This window comes from Opisthocomus hoazin, chromosome 9 (genome assembly GCF_030867145.1).
Source record: "Opisthocomus hoazin isolate bOpiHoa1 chromosome 9, bOpiHoa1.hap1, whole genome shotgun sequence".
In the NCBI taxonomy this organism is placed as follows: Eukaryota; Metazoa; Chordata; class Aves; order Opisthocomiformes; family Opisthocomidae; genus Opisthocomus; species Opisthocomus hoazin.
In genome coordinates this window covers 41,002,082-41,022,562 of record NC_134422.1, presented here as the reverse complement: position 1 = coordinate 41,022,562, position 20,481 = coordinate 41,002,082, and the positions used below count along the sequence as shown (strand labels likewise).

The window sequence follows — 20,481 nt, the reverse complement described above, 5'->3', positions numbered from 1 at the left end:
GGAAACGCTTTGGGAAAAATACTTTCTGCCTTCCAGTCAAACAGACGTACAGAGCAAACTGTTCAGCTGGGATTACTGAACAGGCAGGCAGCCAGAAGGAAGAACTCAATGACTTGCAAAGCTTACCAGGTTTTATGTTTACTTTTCTTATTAAAAAAATTATTATTTCAAGAGATTGCCACCCTGAATAGCTCAGTTCAAAACTTCTGTTCCACGTGTAGGTAGTTTTTGTTACTTACAAATACTAGTGTGCAGAATGGGTAAATATAAGACAACCATCGTTCATCTACAGCTGTGTAACCAGCACCTTACCTTGCCTGAAGTACTGTAGACATTTGCAGAATATTGTTGATTACTCCATCTTAAAACAAGCTCCTCACGGAGTAACCCTAGAGAAGGGAAACAAAAATGACACAGGGCTGAAACACTACTACTGAAAAAGCAGAGCTATTTACTATAGAAAAGAAAGAACATGATAAATTATCTAAAGTTATGCATGGAGCAGAGGCGGCAGGTAAGAAATTGCTGTTTTCTAGTTCTCGTAGAAAAAGTACAATAGACCATGTAATGGAAAGGAAAGGAAGGAAATTCCGTAGTGATTTAAAAAAAGAGAAATCTCTGTACCTAATGCGCCCACAGGAGATGCTGCCGTTGTAAGGGATTCAGAACACCTACGCTTACTGTAATGCGCACCTTAAAGGTTGGAAAGGATTTCTGATCTCAGGCTTTGATGCTGAAGCCAGTCCTTAGCGGAGCTCAAGGCGAGGAGCTGTGGGGTGGCAGATTATTCTGCAGGCTCACAGAGGTTTCTTGAGGATTAGACAATTTCCTAGTGCACGTGATTCTGGTAAAGAAAAGGTATTTTACAGCAGACTTGAAGGACCTGGTTACATGTTAAGTACATGCATCTTATTCTCCGATTTCACAGCCTCAACCAAAATGGGTGGATTACTAATTAAACAGCAGAAAACAGAAAGGGCCATATTTCACAGAACCTGCAGCTTAACAACAGTTTAACCACAAAACGACAGAAATCGGTGAGACCCGGAGGAGAGAACGCAGAGACGAGAGGCGGAAGAGGGATTCAGGAAGTCCAGTTTGCACTCCCGGTAGCCACGCTTCCCCTCACACCTCTGGGTACAGCCAGGTGAATGCAATGCATAAGATGCCCACAAATATAAAGGAACCAGCTATTAGTAAGTGCAGAAATATAAATTAACTGAATGTTAGTGCTTAAGAAGTTGAATGGCTGAAATAGATCTAGGAATATAACCCAGAGAGCCAACAATGAGATATTTAAAAGAAATTTGCATTGTATCCTCACAAAAGCAGAGAAAGCTTACCAGGCTTGTTTGAACTGGGATGAAAAGAACTCGAACTCTTGGGTCCTGACTGATTTTGTCACATGGATGCAGAACCTGCTCTGGAGGCGTGCGACTCCTCTGACGCTCACCAGAATTGTCCCGAGCCCCATCAGCTTTCTTGTCGATTACTACTCGTCAACCAGATTGGTGTTGTGTCGTGGTTCTCTGTTCAAACACCTCCTCTTCCTCTGATCCTTCGTAGAATGCCAAAAGAGGCTTTGCAAAAACGCCCAAACCAAGCCCTCAAACCCACACTCTTTATAACGGCCGCGGCTATGGAAATTGGTGAACAGAATATCTGGAAGCAAACCGCGACGGATACCTCAGCTTTGCTGTGGGAGGCAAATGAACCAGTGTAGATAACGTAAAACCAGTTCAGTTCTCTAGCCAGGTCTCCAAGCCAACCAGCCGAAACGGGGCAGCGTCAGTGTGTCTGGGTGAGCCGGTTCCACCGCTTTGTAACCCTGGGGAAGCACAAAGGTGAGGAAAGTCGCTCCCAAGGAAAAGCTCGGATACGTGCCTTGTCCCGAGAGGGAATCCGACCTCCCCCAAATTAAAGCTTCAATAACACACTTCAGGCTCCGTCCATCGCTGGAAGATTGAGAAATATTTGTTTCCCATCACCGCAACCTGCAGCTGGGAGAAGAGGAGCCGCCGTTCCTGTGCTCAGCAGCTCTTACTCGGGATCCCAGCCAGGAGCTGCCGACTGCCTGTCAGTCTCTCCTCACCCTCCACAAATTCCTGCGATTTGGGATCCTTCTGTTGTGTGTTCTCGTGCTGTCTCCTTCTATATCGAATTAAAAACTCCACAGAGACCATGCTGTGAGAAAGCTGAAGTGAAAAAAGACCCCCATAGCATGGGGTGATTTTTCTGTCTGGGAAGAGGAGAAGTTTGGCCAGGCCACCGCGACCCTAACGCAGGCGTTCCTCCTTGGGCCAGGAGCCCCTTCAGCGCCTTTGCAGCAAGCGTGCTCCTACCCTTCCTTCCAGCACAAGCAACCATCCAGCCACGCTTCCCTCCCAGTGACCAACGCCTTGAAGTTACCTTCCTAACAGAGAAGATTAGATTCCCTCCTAGAAAATAAACATAAAATCCTGGGCTGTGCCGCGGCAGCTGCTGATAGGACGAAGAGCCTGTTAGTTCGCACGTGTGCTGCGTTGTCCTGTGTCACTTGGACTAACACAGCTTGAGACCGTTCAAAGAGCTTCTTCACACACAGAGCATCTTACTTGGCAGAGCTTTCCGAGGTGACACGCAGATAACGCCCTTTCAAAACATGCTGCTTTGAGCATTCAGCGTCACTCACAGCAGAGGCTACAAAACTGGCTATCAGTTCTCCTCTTTTTATTACACGTTAGTAATGCTGAATGGCTGAAAGAGAAAACGAAATTTAACCCTATACAGCAATGCTCAGGTAATGAGCTGTTAATTTGATTTATGATTAGTAGATTAGATTATTAATTTATATCAATATCCGCTGACACCAAATCTCAATCCAGAGTGCAAGAAGATATATCTGTGGTTAAATAATTATAATTTCCAAGTACAATATCCTTCCTACCTGTACAACAAATATACATTTCATACAATCCCAAATACATACTGAAACAAGTAACTCCTCCTTATGATTTTGACAGACCTTATTTCTTATAAGAAATGTGTACCGTTCATCGTGGAGCACAATTCTGGGCAGTATTTAGTGACATTATGGTCCTCCTCCTAGCTAATGCCTGATTGATTGATTGATGGAAGAAAGGGCTATATGGAAAGGCAATCTCTTTTATCAAGCCAACCAGCGTAGTAAGTAACAATAAGCAAGCTTTTGGGCAGAGAACCTGCTCTTTTGGTTGAACATCCAGTGAAAACCTATGTGTGTATATATATGTACACTCCCTCCCAACTACATGTATACAAACGTAGTATTTTTAACACAGTTTCGGTTCTAGCAAAGCGATTTCTCTCTACCAAGTTATTACTGGAATATTAAAATGTACCACACTGCTTTCTCAGAGTTATTAAGTCATTGGATACATCAATCAAACTTTAGAATTAGCAAAGCAGCCAACTGCACAATTCAATAGTTATTAATCAATTTTCTTCTGTTCTAGAGGCTTTGCACAAGATGACAAAATGCTTCAGTTTCTTAATGTTGAGCTACTTCAATAATTTGTAGTAACGAAGTCATTTCATACGGTCAATTTTATTTCCATTTTGCATTGCATTCCCAGTTGCACCATCCATCTCTTTTAATCAGTATGCGCTACAAAGCCTTACAACTTTGGTCAGACTATCATATTTTTAATTGATCATAACCTTGGCTTTCGTGTGCAGCAAGACTTTGTTTTTCCTTATTTGTTAAAACTTCAGAAACAGTTGTGAACTGCCACTTGAAGTTCCTCAGATTTGTGCACGAAATATATCCTGGTACAAAGTTCACTCGAGAGAAAACAGCCTTTGCGCACTTATCACAAAGTCAGTAGTGCAGCGTACAAATAACTCTGTACGTATTAATCTGGGTATCCCAGGAATATTTTTTTCTATGAACTCTTCCAGATCCACTCACTAGAAGCCATTCTCTAGCCTTCATTAACAGGAGCATGCCTAGTCCAGGTAACATTATGGCAGTACGCCTTAAAACTAAACCCTGAAGCAACACAGAATCCTAGAATCATGGAGTGGTTTGGGTTGAAAGGGACCTTACAGCTCATCTCGTTTCACCCCCTCTGCCCTGGGCAGCCCAGGGTGCTCAGAGCCCCGTCCAGCCTGGCCTTGGACACTGCCAGGGCTTCTGGGCAACCTGGGCCAGGGTCTCACCACCCTCAGAGTAAAGAATTTCTTCCCTATATCTAATCTCAATCTCCCCTCTATGAGTTTGAAGCCATGACCCCTCAGTCCCTCCATGCCCTTGTACAAAGCCCCTCTCCAGCTCTCTTGCAGGCCCCTCCAGGTATTGACAGCTGCTCTAAGGTCTGCCTGGAGCCTTCTCTTCTTCAGGCTGAGCAGCCCCAGCTCTCCCAGCCTTTCCTCCCAGTAGAGGGGTTCCAGCCCTTGGATCATTGCTGGGGCCTCCTCTGGCCCCGCTCCCACAGCTCCAGCTCTGTCGTGTGCTGAGGGCTCCAGAGCTGGACGCAGGACTCCCGGGGGGTCTCACCAGAGCGGGGCAGGGGGGCAGAATCCCCTCCCTCGATAGTGCATCTACTACAATATTTCAAATCTACTATATGAATTATGTTTTTCAAGCATCCTTTCAATTATTTGCATAGTCAGTAAAGAATACTAAATCTTTACATCATTTCCACGAGCGCAGGGCATATACCCTGTGACAGCTGGGCTCTTTGCTACACGACTATGAAGAGTTAACTCCTACATGAAGAGTGGTTTTATGGATCTGCAGAAGGACAGAGAGAGTTTGAAAGCCTGTTGCTGAAGGTAACAAACCCAAACAGTCAATACCTTTGTGGCTTATCCTTGTTTCTCATCAACCAGTTAGCTGATGCTGCCAATCAGCAGGCAGATGGGAGAGAAAAGCCTGCAAGTCCCAATAAAAACAACAAACAAACAACAACAAACAAAATAAAAACAAACTTGTAAATTTTTAAAGCATCAGCCTTTAAATTGTGAGGAATTGGAAGTGTCTGCTAACGGAGACAATTCCCAAGAGGAGAGGGCAGCAAAGCTAATGCTTTAGCCAGTGTGGGCCGCTCTCCTTCCATTGATGCTCTTCTGGGATGCTTCATAATGGAGCTCATAAATATGAAACATCTTTACTACATAGATAAGGAGTGAACAACAAATAAGGAAAGGTACAAAAAAAAGAGGGAGTAAAAGCTGTGTTTCTTCTCCCCTTGGTTGCCCCAACACCTCTGTGCAGTCTCAGTAGCTATGTGAACATCCTTCAAAGGTGCCTCAGTTCTTACAAAAGTGATCATTTATGTTGTTCTCCTCCAAATGAGAACCAAAATAATCAAGATGTTTTACTCGGTCTCTGATCTGTTCTTTGCCTTCTAAAGCATCTTAAATGATTTATGAATTTATGAACGTCTCCGCATTATTATCTATGGGGTTTTTCACAGATACCACCGGATTCTTTGGGGTCTTACTTCAATAGAAGCAGCAGCATCAGAAGCTACAGCATTTTGTGCCTGCTTTTTGCCATTATACACTTTTGTTATTAACTGACTTTGAAAGCTTTAATATGTTATATTCCAACATAAAAAATTAGCTGTTTCGTTTATTTTTCTATGGGGTTTTTGAAAAGTTACGTTACCAGCATTTTTAACACCGGGGTTAAATCAGGTAACCTAGCTCTGTCGACTAAACAGCTCCTTTGCTGATGGATACGCCAGGTTCAAAGGCCTTCGTGGGTGACTGCGGCTCTGAATGTCGTTGGATTTCTTTGAGAACATTACCACCACTTTTCACTGGATTGGAGAGGCTCCCACCTCAAATCATCCTGCCTAAACCTGACTGTGGATCAGCACGTGGCAGCAGGGAAAAGAGAAGCTGCACCGTAATTTCACGTTATTTTTTCTGCTTCCTTGGAGATCAGCTGAAGCGCACACCTTTGGGCAAGAACTGTGATCCACGTATTCCTAAACGAGCTTTGTAAGCAGGAAAAATCATTATCCCCTCATCCTGTGTCGCTCTGAGGTAGAAACTAGTTGGTATTACTGCTCTTTATCGTGCTTGCATTACTGAGTATTTTGGAAACAACTTCCACGGGCAAGATCATGTTGTTATGTTTCTCATCGCCTCCCCTTCTCCTGCTATGCATTTTAAACAATCTGCCGCTCTTCAGTCTGAAAGACAATCTTCCTTTTTGTATCAGGTTTAAAGCAGATTCCTAAAAACATCTAAAACTACAGCGCAACTGAAGGTTTGTACGTTTATACACAGTAGACAATACTCAGAGTATTTCCAAGAAATATCTTACAACTTCTAGAGCTGTTTTGGCTTTTGAGATATTTTTGCTTATAACACTTAAACGTGGATCTAAACACCATCTATAAAAACCTGGGACGAACACCTTTGCAGCGGGTGCAGAAATCAATGCACGGTGTGAGTACGCCTGGCCGATCCCGGTGGGCACGGCAGCACCCAGGAGAGAACACTGCTGTACGTTTTGAATATCTATTTCCTCGTGAAATAATCACCCTGTAGTATCCTCAGAAGTATGACAGTGTGACTGATGAAGTCCCACCTTAAAAGGAGTTCAGCAAATGTGCCACCGCTGCAGATGCACACTGCTGGGAGCGATACACCAGGCTCGCAGCCCGAGAAAACTGGTTTTATTTTAACCATTAGAATTCAATGTATTCATGAACTCACTGCTCCCAACGCTCAGAGTTTCAGAAGACTTAACTTCAAAGCCAGCTCCTCTGCTTACAAAAATCAGAAGAGGAAACAAAGCCGTTCTTACCCCTGTACAGCATTATGTTGGTGTGGTTTTAGTCCCCGCTTCCAGACGAGGGGGTTCCAGGTGTTTCAGGTTGTTCCCATTTGGTCTGTACTCAGCAGAGGCAGCGCCACGGAGCGGGACCAAGGCGAAGAAGGCCCTAGGGAGGGCAGCCAGGGGTAGCTGGAGACGAAGGGCCAAATCTATCCCACGTCGAGCTATCTTCCCATCCACAGAGTTCATGAATTCCTTCCATTACGGCACCGCGCAGGATTACGCAGGGTCAGATTCACGGCACTTTGCCAAACTGCATTTTTCTGGTTTTGTTAAGAAAATCTGTTAACTTTAAAAAAAAAAAAAAAAAAAAAATAAGAGGGGGAAGAAGGTGGAAAAGAAGACAGCTCTTCCGAGCGGTGGCCCCGATGTTCCCAGCGGATGCCGTTCCCGAACAACCCAGCAGAGGACAGGCCGCTCATACCAAATCGCTGACCTCCGGGCCCAAAACGTCCCCTTCGAGGAGTCGCGCCCTAGAGAACACACCTGCATTCTCCTAGCCAGCACTACCGAGACCAAGCATTTTGGTATTTCAAGCATCCTGTAACAAGGGCAGAGCGCTCAGAATTAAACAGGTATCTAACGAGGCTCTTTTATCAGATTTATTATAAGATAGACACCACAGCTAAGGCTGCAGAATGAAATCCTGAATACAAAAGAACTCGGAAAAAACAGCAGCTTTCACTCTAATCGCATCCTTCCTTAAAAGTTTTTAATGAGCCTAGTGGGAATATATTTCCCTGTCTGTTCCTAGAGTTCATTTCCACTAGTGTATCTGGTTGGATCTGGAGCAACACGTACTGGAATCCGTAGGAGAGAAGCAAGCGACGGGGCGGTTTTGGTCCCTTCCACATGTACGGTTACACAGGGCAGCAGAAAAGCCACCGGCAGCAAGGAGATGGCCAGCAGGGCAAGAGCCCGCCAGGAGCTGAAGGGAACCCCATACCACTTCCCCGAAGCCTACGTCCAGCAGCATCTCTTGGGCAAGCCAAGAGGTGCAGCAAGGGCTGAAATTGCCACCGCACCAGTTTGCCACCAGTGTTACCCGTTTCTCCCATTCTATCCGTTGCATGCACACCACCACGGCTCTTGAGAAGCTCCTTAGCCAGTAGGACTCGCTACCCTCTCCCACAGCTCCCGAGTCGAGGAAGTCATCCTCCAGACAGCGTGACGTTCTGTCCTGGCACTCAGACTGCAGACACAGACCCAAGTACACCTTGCGGGAGACCAGTCAAAATCCCAAACCCCCAAACACCGTGGTTTTCCTGGGAAAACAACCTGAGAACAGGGCTTGAGGAGAAGCTGCGGCGTACCCCACCCAGATGCCAGCGTACCATGGCATCTGTACCCTGCACCACGCACGCTCTTCTCCTGCGTGAAATACGCTCCGATACCTGGAATTCAAAACCGGTGAAAACAAGAGGAACTTACTTCTTTTTTTGGTAAGTTGAAGGAAGTAAACGTCCATACCATCAAAATAAAGAAATAAAGTTGACTTCCAGTAGCTGATACTGCACAATGTTTAGAAGGTTTATCTATGACTACTTCTGTAGGGGAAAAAAAACGTATAGCAGAGGACAAACTGTTCCAGGGCATTTGTTACAGAGCAAGAACTCATACTAGCTACAGATTTCATATTTTAGCTCATTCTAATAAGCTTAATTTCGAAAGTGGTTACTTTTGCCTTTTAGTAGCTGCAGGTTTAGGTTACACAATGCGATTGGGGTGATGTTTTCATGGGCTTTCTGTTATTGCAAGATTTCTGTCTAGATGTTTTATAGACGTGACCTTGTATCTGCTTTGAGGTTCAAAGTAATGCATTTATCTTGCTATTCAGGTGGCTAAGAGCAAGCACCAAAATTACATCACAAACACTATTCCCAGCTTATTGCAGCTAAGTGAGAGGTGAATATGGTCCAAAAATACTTAAAAATGGAATTTCCTATCCATTTCAGTATGCTATTCTAGAAATCAGGCTCTGTGCTGTCAGAAAGGAGGGAAAAAGTGACTCAAAGAGTGTCTTCCTCAGCGGCTCAGGAGGAATGTTCTATCTTCCTTAGAAAACAAACCAGGGAGAGAAGCCAGCTGGTTCCAAGGTAGGACCGGACACCAGTGGAAACAGCAATCACAGATTTAAAGTGCATTTCACAGAATCGCAGAATGTTAGGGGTTGGAAGGGACCTCTGTGGGTCATCTGGTCCAACCCCCTGCCGAAGCAGGGTCACCTAGAGCAGGCTGCACAGGACCTTGTCCAGGTGGGTCTTCAATATCTCCAGAGAAGGACAATCCACCACTATCACACCACCTGATTATTATCTTCAAGTGCTACCTTCTGGGGTGAATCACTTACGGGAACTATTCCATTTAACTAAAACCGCAGAAAAAAGCAGAGCGAATGTCTGGTCCTGCAGGCTGTAAGGAAGCGTTTGGAAATCTAGCCTACAGCAGGACGAAGCCGTCCGATTTCTGGCAGGGTTATAACCCGTGTCCCTCTCCTTCCCCGCCACGAGAGCTGCTCCTTCCTACCCCTGTAACTCTCCCTTTTCTCAGAAACATCCTGGTTCCCTTCCATGTCCACTTGGTCCACCTCCAAAATAAGCTCAAATCCCATCCTGCTCCCTATCTATTTTTTCTGGGTCGCTGGCCCGGCAAGGGATGACACCCTGTAGATGGTCCCGAGCTATCGGCACGCTGACTAACGATGGAGACGCACACGCTGATTGGCTAATTAAAGGCTGCCAAAAAGGATGGGTAATGGTTGGGCTCCGTTTGCCTTCTCCTCAGGGAGGGCGTTACTAATCTCCTTCTCCTCCACACAGTCGCTGTTTTTCCATAAAGCTCGCAGTAACGCAGCGTCTTTGAAACCTTAGTTGGGGGCAGGTTTGGGGTTCTTTTCACTCCTTTTTTTTTTTAGGTTTTCCAATGAGTACAAAAGCTCCTGGCGGCAGGGGGAAAGGGGAGGAGAAGTTGACAGGTAGACAGATGCGTGTCTTCTTCCTTTAGAAATGGCTCAATTTTGGGGGCCTGAGCCATGATCTCTGAATAGCTAGGACTGGGAATACTGTTCACTATTGGCAGGCACAGCGGGTAGAATGACACAAGTCCCAAAGATAATATTAAAATGCCATAAAGTTCAGTAAGATGTGCGTTTCATTTTTAACTCTTCTTTAGTTTTGCTGGTGGTAATGTGTCGGGTGTTTGGGGAGGTTTTTTGAAATTATTTTTTGCCAAATAAATTTTTGGAACTACTTTTACCAGGTCGCTTTATCACTCGCTTTTCTCACCTCTGTCACCTATTTCTGCAGTCATCGCTTTCCAAAAACACCGCAATGAAAGTCAGAAAGAAAAACAATTTGCCTGTTGTAGCAGTATTATCAAAGAAATTAGATACTTCAACAGCTCCTGATCAAGTGCAACTGTTTAAGCTCTCTTCCAAATTCCTGCAGTCTCACAGCAAAGAAACAGATGGCAACAACAAAAGATGAAGAGCAAGGTATTCTGCTAACAGACTTCTTCAGAGCATGTGGATACGAAGTGCATTTTATGAGGGAAATATTGGCAAAATATTGCTCTTGGTTACGCAGCTGCTGGCGAGTCCTGGGGCACTTTTCCCATCCTTGGTGGCAGTCCCTACGCTGCCGCTCCAGCTGCTCTCACTGCCTCCGACTTCTCGATCGTGAGCAAAGGCGTGGTGCTCAGCAGGGTCCGTTTGCCACCACGGTCCTTGCTCCGAGCTCACTGGGGATTCAGGCACGCAAGAGAGGACGTCGGTCCTGCTGTCATGGAGAAATGCCAAAGGGACCCTTTTTTGCAGATCAATTGAATTCTTAGAAAAAGTAAATTGAAGTCCTGCGTGCTCACGGCAAGCCACGGTTCGAGGGGGAAGACCCTGAAGAAGGAGGAGCTGGGCAGGTAGCGGCATGGCCACTGGGCACCGGGCGAGCTGCTGCGGAGCACCTCCAAAGAGAGGAGTCACGGTGCTGGAAGCATCGCTGTGCTGAGCACTTCTATTGTCCCCTCTCCAACGTGAGCAGCTTCCAGCCACCGGCTGCCAGGGCATTTTATTACTCTGATATTAAGGACTGCATCATTATTTCCACCTGTTTATTGATGGATCACTGTTCTCTTTAAAACCGCTTCTGGTGTGAAACCTGGTATCTGTCAAGGTTTCCACCTGGGGGTACATTCTCTTTTATAACCAACTGGTGAAGTCATTCCGGTTTAAAATAAAAATTAGTAAAAAATAGTTTTATTACGACATTCGCTGTCATAATAGTAAGCAAACAAAAAACCCCAACCTAACCGCCCCCAAATTCACCAACAGGGTCAGCCCTTTTCAAAAAGATTCTTACTGTGAATCATCCTATGCATCTTCCACAAAAATACATTTCCAGCACTGGAAATGCACTAAGAACCTGTTTGAAATACGTTATAGGCACGGCAGGCAGTCTCCACTGCACACTCAGACCCATCCCGATTTCCAGCTCCAGAGAACCACGAGCCCATTTATGTTACCCCATGTTGAGTGTAGCTGCACCGGTATCTTGTGTAAAAAACAAGTGCTCAGGGGCTAAGAGGTCAAACTGCTTGCTTTAATTGTGGATTTTGGCTGAAATCAGAATATCAGGGTCTGACCCTAAAGCTGTAGGCTTGGAATGGGTGAGCACGACACATCTAGCGCTTGCATCAACTTTACACCAGGGCAGGACAATCAATTTGGATTGAATACTCGTGATTTACGTCACTGGTCATGAGCTGAGTATTTGGCTCAGTTCTGGGCTGCGCAGTGAATTTGCATGCCCTGGAGAGGGGATACAAAATAATATGAATGACCAGGCAGACAAAAAAAGCTCTTGGAAAGTTCTGTCCCACATCTTTCCATATGCCAGCGTTTCTCCTACATGAACATGGGCAAAAAACAACCCTGTTTGCCACATTTTTAGGTGTGCTTACAATGGAAAAAACCCAGAAACTCAGGACTGAATTGTCAGTTTCTCACTACCTTAGACAGGCAAACTTTGGCATACTGCATGAAATTCCAGGATTTCTGTTTTCTGTAATACACAGATTCCAAATATACAAATAGATACGATATATACAAACCCCAGGATTTCTGTCTGCTGTAATATACAGCCTGGGCTGACCAGTAACCCCAGCCCCCCCCCCCCCCCCCCCCCCCCCCCAGCTGAGTATGAATTCCATAATTCTTGCTGACAGCACGTCAGATGTGAACTACACTGCTGTAAGATTTTTATAAGCCATAACCTGTAAGTATAAAATCACGTCTAGATGTATCTCTGTTATGCAGAAAGCATATTAAAACTTTAATTTTAAAAATATAAGCAGGATGTAGAGAATTTACAAGTATTTGAGCAGAAAGCAAACGAAAGGACAGAAAGGCAGCACTTAAGTTAGCATAACACAGAGACACAGAAATAAAAGATGACATGGAAAGAGCAGAAATAAAAGATGACATGGAAAAAGAAGATACACTCACAGTAGAGATTTAAATGTTTTAAGTCTTTTAATGCTTCCACTAACAAAGGAAAAGGCAACACGGACTATTTCTGTATAATATCAGAGTGAGTAGCTAAAGACATTCCTTAAAAACACCATTGCTACTGAAGATCTCTCAATAATTAATTTACTGCCCAGGATTCTGCAGACCTGGTGACAGTACGAATAGGGGACACACTCATTTTTCTTAACTGCCTGTTAATTCAGTACAGGATTTGTTCTGTTGATTTTGATATACGCTAAAGGGACAAACAAACAAGATATTCATTTACATAGAGTCACATACGCAGAAAATCTTCATTACTGCTTTAGCTAGCACCTAGCAGGAAAACCCATTAAGGTTTTCTGCAATATGAACTGCTGCACATGTTTTAGCTGTTGAACACCACAAATTAGCACTGTTTGCAATGCACTTCTAAAGCATTTTTTTTTCCTGCCTGTTAACAGTAATCCCTGGGGATTTTCTTTTAAATAGCCCAAACTTTCAAGTCAAAAAGACTGGCAGAAGCCTAAAGCAAGTTTAGAGAGAGAGCTCTGTCTTGATTCATAGTGCAAGTACACGGCTGGTATATATTTAAGAATGACAGTGCTGTCTTTCAGTACTGCTGCCCACAATACTTGGAAATATATCCCTCCAGTATGCGAAGCCATATCCTCTGCGCAGCACCCAGATAAATCAGTTCACCCTTGGCTGTAACTAAACGCTGTCTAGTGACTTGTGATCGACAGGGCTTTACCCTCTGACAGCCAGATTCATTGTTGGGACAGCAACCAATCGTCGGGTTTGACGACATGAGCCTAATCAAAGTTGGAGTATAAAAAGCCCCCTTGGAATATATAAGGTACACCAGTGTGGCAAGCTGTCTCTCGGATTGCATTTGCCTTCACGGATCTGTTTAGTACTGAAAGGGAAAGGGGGAAAGGGGGAGGGAGGAAAAAAAAAAAAAGAAGAAAAGGGGAAAAGCGCTGCACTGAATGTGAGATCATGCAAAAGCCAGCAATCTATATTTATATTTACCTGTTCATGCTGATTTCAGTTGATCCGGTGGCTCTTGATGACAGTAATCAGCCCACAGAGAACACCGAAAAAGATGGACTGTGCAACGCTTGTACGTGGAGACAGAACACAAAATCTTCCAGAATAGAAGCCATAAAAATTCAGATCCTCAGCAAACTGCGCCTGGAACAAGCTCCTAACATCAGCAGGGATGTTATTAAACAACTTTTACCCAAAGCTCCTCCGCTACAGGAACTGATTGATCAGTATGACGTCCAGCGCGACGACAGCAGCGATGGCTCTTTGGAAGACGATGACTATCACGCCACCACCGAAACGATCATCACGATGCCTACGGAGTGTAAGTAACCCCGCCGCTCCTCCGAGAGAGTTGTCTCCCTGCTGTAGAGCCACGCAACTCCTCCTCGGGCTCTCCCACCAGGCTGCTTGGCTGAAGTCTGCTGGAGGGAGGGAGGAGAGCGTTATTCCTACGGCATTCCAGCCAGGTTCAGATGACCGTGTTGCGAGCCTTTGTTTTACTGTGCGCTTTTCGGCTCCTTCTAACGCGAACGCCCCGTAGCACTTCGGATTTGCCCACTGCCTTAGAAAGCAAAGGGAGATCTGCAGTTTAGTTGACTTGGTTCTCTGCAGTACTCGGGGCATTCCCTATGACAAATGTAGAGCACAAGCGCAGATAACGAGACAACTGTATTTTTCAGAGGGAGGTTTCGCCGGCCAGTGTTTTTACGAGCCATAGAAATCAGCAGGAATACAGCCCGGAGCACCAGACCCACCTAACTGCAACATGTCACAGCAAGCGCGAGCACAGAGTTAAATCCTCGCTTCTTTGCTGAGCCCATAAACTAGCACCACCCACCTCCGAGTTAAAACTATACATTTAAAGCAAATAGGCGCGTAACAGATTTAAACGTTAAAACGTCCACGCTACAGCAATCGGCTCCGGCAGTCGTGCCAAGGAAGAATGAAGGCATTTACTGAACGAGCAGATTCTGAGTTATCTTCCGAGCGCTAAACATCTGCTATAGCTCCTATCAAGTATCTTTCGCACGGCTAATACTATAGTATCTTATGTTCTTCATCAGCTAAAGTATTTGGCTATGGCAGCTGTTTTTTAAAATAACACTTTACAATATGATGTCAAAAAGGAAAAAGATGACAGGACGTACAAGGCATGTTAGCGGGCACAGATACCGTTACAATACGTGTACTAGAATAAAATATCAGCTGCTCTAGCCAGCTAAAAATGTACGCCACGATGAAAATGTAACTTTCTCTGTAAAATTTTTCACCTTATTCATTGATACGATGCGTACTTCATAGCAGTATATTACTGCAGCCTTCTCACAAAGCTGAGCTCTGCCAGCAGTTTTACTCCAGCCTGTTACGTCCAAGACTTTAGAACTATTTTTAATTAAACTGTTGCAGAATTACAGTGACTGCAGAAAAGTCCTTGCGCTTCATTGATCCGAGTTCACTTCCCACTTTTTAGAAAAAGCCCTCAAACTATTTTAAATGCACTCAGGAGACCGGTACCTTACGTGGTGAGATTTACGAACGGTCAAAGCGCTGCGCCATCTCAGATTAGTATTACCCCTTTTATCCCGGCGTGGAGAGATATTGCCCTGACTAGGTATGACAGCTGCATCGCAGGCTGCAGGAAGGAGGAGCGCAGCACCGCACGTGACACTCCTGTGATATTGTTCGAACGCAAACAAAATGATCCTCAGAATAATGCTCTCTTAATTATTTCCCCCCCCGGCCCAAGAACAGAAATCAAAGCGTTCGTGTATTTTGCCCGTGGCTGCCTCTGTTTGCATGACGTATAGCATGCTAAGGCTATTTAATAAATTAGAAATAGCTAGGTCACAGTGGGTCAGCTTACGCAAAGCTGCTGCTCTGCACGCTCTGTGAAGGTCCTCAGGAGATGACTAGCTGAAGGGAGTTGGTCGCAGTCCCTGCGAAGCGCACGAGGCTGTGCCCTCTTCCCCAGGTAGTTTTTGTTTGAGAAAGGGGCTTTTTGGCAGCCGTGCAGGTCAGCCAACATCAGCGGTGCCGCTGGGCAGAGCCCTGAGCACGCCGAGGACCGCAAAGGTCCTCCACAGCGTGCAGCTTCTCGTGATTGCCCATCATTTCCACGTTCCAGCCCGAGCACACCTCCGCTCTGCTTAGCCTACGGAGCACGGGGCTCCAACTAGGGTTATTCAGAAAACGATTAGCCAAACCTCATTTCAGCCTGTTCACAGAACAGCCACCGGTTCCTTATCCCGTGAGGCTGCTTTCAGGTGACAACATAATGATTTTGTTGACCCCCTTTCAATTTGCTGGAGGGCGTAAACCACAGAAAATGAATTAACTCCACGTTGTTACTGGTACTGTTTATAACGTATTGTAAGACTTCTTACACGGTCTGGGAAAAGAAAAATTGGGTTTATATATGCGTATTTCTTTTTGTTCCCTGTTCAGTAATCTGTTCTTTCCATTCATTTATAGCTGATTTTCTTGTACAAATGGAGGGAAAACCAAAATGTTGCTTCTTTAAGTTTAGCTCTAAAATACAATATAACAAAGTAGTAAAGGCACAATTGTGGATATACTTGAGACAAGTCCAAAAACCTACAACGGTGTTTGTGCAGATCCTGAGACTTATTAAACCCCTGAAAGACGGTACAAGATATACTGGAATTCGATCTCTGAAACTCGACATGAACCCAGGCACTGGTATTTGGCAGAGTATTGACGTGAAGACAGTGATGCAAAATTGGCTCAAACAGCCTGAATCCAATTTAGGCATCGAAATAAAAGCTTTTGATGAGAACGGACGGGATCTCGCTGTGACTTTCCCAGGACCAGGTGAAGATGGATTGGTAAGTGTATTCAGAAAAATCCCATTTAAAAATCTTGCATTTTACTGGAAAGCATTTAAGTTGTGTTTTAAGGATAAAATGGAAGCATTGTTTAGGGAATGGAAGGTGCAAGTTCTGTAGAGCCAGTTCTTTTGTTCTTTGCTCTCTGATGATGCCAAAATCAACAGCGTTCCTGTGCCTCCGTTCCCCTATTTGAAAGATCGAGACAAATGACAGTACTTCAGTAAGATGTTGAGAGGCACTAACTGGAAAATGTTTTGGTAAATACTGATGGATGGTACCACCAAAGGTAACGCTGTTTTCAAATTTGAGAGCAAATCCTGTTTAATAAGCAGTAAAGCTGAAAGGAGTAGTTGCTGGATCATTTCATTGATAGGAAAGCTGCCTCTGATAGTGCTGAGAGTTTTGCATTCGAGCTGTGAGAGAACCTCTCTCTACTCTGTGCACGTGTATTTTCTATTAACAACAGCAGGAATTATCCGTTTATGAATGTGAGAACAGACCTTCTTCGTAACGTCGCGTACCTTTCAGCACGTGACAGCACGCATCATTCCACCTGTTAGAAATGTTTGAATGGAGAAATTCTGCTTGATACAGTAAAGGGGTCATGATGATGAGAAAGGGCATAAAATAACTACCTGGTTTCTTTCTGTACGTATAGACGAACAAATTAAGTCTGAGGCATACCAGTTAAACTACAGCATTTTCCTGGTTATTTCTTTCTGCAAATCACTGCTCATCCACAACCTATAAAAATTCCTGAACCTGTCACAGCTAAAATGAGCACAGCTACGAAACCCCTCCTTTTGAATAAGGAATATTATTTTACTTCTACTGCTACGCAGTAGATCAGTCTGTTTATGTAGCTACATAACGTTTAACTTCATAGCATGCAGTTAAAAGAACCTAAAGGAAAAACGCTGCGATAGCTTAATTGTAGTTCCAGTACAGATGTGTATCTCGAGGTACTTGGAACAGGCCAGCTGGATATCATGATAAAGAACGTCCTCACCTCCTCCATCCACCCAAATACCCAACACCATGGTGGATAACCCACGGTCATCATCATCTGTAAACAAAAACCAAACCTCATTCAGCAGCAGGGCAGGGTTAGATGCGTGGCTGATAACGGGAGAGGAAATTTCTCCTCTCTTCCCTCTGGCTGCTCTCCGGCAGCTCTGGGTACGGGGATGCCCCTCTCCATATCACTTACCTTCGGGAGGAGCGTCTCCAGCAGCTGGACAACTTCCAGCCATAAAGGCGGGTATCTTGGAAGGGTCAAACCCGCATAACCGAGTTAGCTGGGCTGTTCTTCACTCCTAAGGAATGGTCTTCCTTCGTGGGACAGCCCGGTCAGTGCCAGACTGACATCCGGGGCTGAAATCCACGCGTGGAAGGGAGGAAACTTCAGGAACTTTGTCAAACTCGTGATTGTAAAGGTTGCAATTTCTTTCTATTCTCAGTCGGTGACCGTGGAAACACACCTTCGCTAGGAAGCACGTGGCTCGGAGGTCTGCCAAAAGTACATTCCTGGCCACGGAGCTCTTCCAGGAGTCAAAATATTAGCTGTCCCTCCAAATCCAGGACAGTAAATTCAGCCCTCTGGCAGAGGGGAAAGCTGTGAAGTACAAGAAGCCTGTCCCAGCAGGTGAAACGCTCACTTCTACTGCCATTGCAGTCAGGCAAGAACGGTAGCAGTTCTGGAGTGATTTTTCTCCTCCTTGGTCTGGACAAGAAGCCTTTCATGATATCCAGAAAGCCTGAACCAAATATGATTTTAATGGAAGGAATTTCAGGAGGACTCACAAAAAGGAGACCAACGCCAGTCAGTCCTGCTCTTGAAAAGTTTCTGGAGTTCTTGATTTCCTTCCTCAAAATTTCTAGAAACCTTTCAGCATTTAGTAGAAATGACACTAGTACTGAGATGATGGTGATTTCAGGAAGAGATACTCAGAAGTTAAAGCTCTTTATGGAGCACGAGCAGGGAAATGCTGGTCCTCAGTACGAAAAAGAGGAATAAACCTTGAGTAGAGATTTGCAGGAGGACAAAGTGTTGTTTGCAAACCTTATTTGAGGTCATTAATTTGATACATCTGTCTGAGATATTGTCTACTTGCATGTTTTCTCTGAGTTTAGGCTTACCTCAGTAACGCTTCCAATTCCTTCTCCTCTCCTCGCAGAACCCATTCCTAGAGGTCAGAGTCACAGACACGCCGAAACGCTCCCGCAGAGATTTCGGCCTCGACTGCGACGAGCACTCGACAGAATCCCGATGTTGTCGCTACCCGCTCACGGTGGATTTTGAAGCTTTCGGCTGGGACTGGATTATCGCACCTAAAAGATACAAAGCCAATTACTGCTCTGGAGAATGCGAATTTGTATTTTTACAAAAATACCCGCACACTCACCTTGTACACCAAGCAAACCCCAGAGGTTCGGCAGGCCCTTGCTGCACGCCCACCAAGATGTCCCCCATAAACATGCTGTACTTCAACGGGAAAGAACAAATAATATACGGCAAGATACCGGCCATGGTTGTAGATCGCTGCGGGTGCTCGTGAGATCGGCGTTACATCCACCGCTTCGTAAATTGTGGAAGCTACCAAAAACAAAAAAAAAGAAAAAAAAAAAAAAAGTTACACCCCTCACCAGTCTTTGAATCTGTGAAGTTACGTACGCTAGGCATTGCCGACGTCCTACGCGCTGTATGATAGGCCATCGTACAGCTCTAGTGCAGCATCAGCTACAGAACGCGAACTAAAGGGCGACAGAGTTACCCGACGGCTGGCTTTGAGCCCGTGAAAAAGAAAAGCCACAATCAAACACCACTGCGTTTAACACATGAAGCTCTTACGTTGCGAGGGAATCAATACTCCGTGATTCAGACACAAATTTCTACGCAGGTTTCACTACTCGCCGGTAACCAAAAGCGAGCTCCTTCTTATCTGAGGATGGAAGGAGCAGGCTTTTAAGTCCATTTCTTCACAGCTTCACTTAATATCGCATTTACAGGAAAACATATACTGGTTAATGTATACGCCACTACACACTACCACCAGAATCATCCTTCAACACTTGAATATATAGTGCAGAATTGTGAAATGTACCAGATGAAATTCCACATCAATGGACAAACCCTGAACTTAGGGATGGCACAGTGTATTTAGCGTGTTTCCATTCCTTTTTCTCATTAGTATGTTAGTAATCAATGGCAATGGTGCTACGTAAGCAGGCTGAGTAAATAGAAAGATAGTTATCTAAGTGAAAGAATTTAGACTCATAGTGAATTTGCCCTATCCTCAGGTACACTATTCAACATTCGCAAGAAATAGGTATTTTTTCAATGAAAGGGAATAGTTTTCTAGGCGTAGTAAAACAAAAGGCAGCAGCGCAGTCTACCACTCCGATCGTAATCCCACATGATAACCTGCCTTTGCAACATTACCGTTTGCACTATGATAAACCAATGCAAATAGCTGGTTGCTACAGATATTGTTTAAAAAACCACTTTGATATAACTGACTTGTGTAATATGTATGCATCAATATTTTGTAAATAAATGTTTATTTTTTAATCACTGTTGGTATATGTTCATCGCAAGAAAAGAATGACTTTAACCTGTACTTTAGTTTAAGAAACAAAAAACAATATTCTTTTCATAATATAATTTTCTGGATTTTAACACAAATAATGTGTAGGAACAATGCAACAAAGTAAACCATATGTTGAGAATTATGCTACATTTTGTATGTTTTTTACATTGGTATGAGCCATCTGTGATAGATGATGGGTGTTGACATGTTTATAAGGTTCTTTGGGTTACCGTTTTTATGGTCATTTTGATCCACAATTGAATTTCCGTACTTTGAATGTTATGTCTATAAGTGATGATACCACAGAAAAGTGCTATTAAATGCATTTTATTATATTTAAAAATCTGCATCGAAGTATTATCTTTATTCAAGCAGACATAGTACACAGATTTCCACACAAATTCTGTGCATTTTCCTCATGATAAAAAAATTTATCGTAATTAAAAAAAAATCCATTTACTATGAAGTCCATGTTGTTTCACACATGAAGTGCATCTGATAAAAGAAGTGTTTGCTATGACAACACAATCACTGTTGAAACATCTCCATGTTAGTATGATGTCCATTTTTGTTATATTCCAGAATCCAGTTTCCTTTGTGTAAAACCACCCTAAAACCAAAAAAAAAAAAGCGCGCTTTATTTTCTTTCCCTTCTTCTTTTACACATTTTCTGCC

The 20,481-nt window shown here is 44.2% G+C and overlaps 2 protein-coding genes across 3 annotated transcripts in view; one reads left to right on the top strand and one right to left on the bottom strand.

Moving 5' to 3' along the window:
- The window catches only part of AKAP19 (A-kinase anchoring protein 19), a 52,035-nt gene extending 38,428 nt beyond the window's left edge, over window positions 1–13,607 (bottom strand). For both annotated transcript variants that reach the window (XM_075429960.1, XM_075429961.1), the window contains exons 1-5: window positions 13,350–13,607; window positions 6,785–7,103; window positions 1,344–2,736; window positions 694–844; window positions 313–389 (exon numbers count right to left, since the gene is read on the bottom strand). The gene's annotated coding sequence lies outside the window, so the exon portion shown is untranslated. The remainder of the gene's footprint in view (window positions 1–312; window positions 390–693; window positions 845–1,343; window positions 2,737–6,784; window positions 7,104–13,349) is intronic.
- MSTN (myostatin) lies at window positions 13,198–20,149 on the top strand. The gene is made up of 3 exons (XM_009933414.2): window positions 13,198–13,689; window positions 15,840–16,213; window positions 18,394–20,149. The coding sequence occupies exons 1-3, from the start codon at window positions 13,317–13,319 to the stop codon at window positions 18,772–18,774; spliced, it is 1,128 nt and encodes a 375-aa protein (XP_009931716.1). The 5' UTR covers window positions 13,198–13,316; the 3' UTR covers window positions 18,775–20,149.
- The last annotated feature ends 332 nt before the right edge of the window (window positions 20,150–20,481 follow it).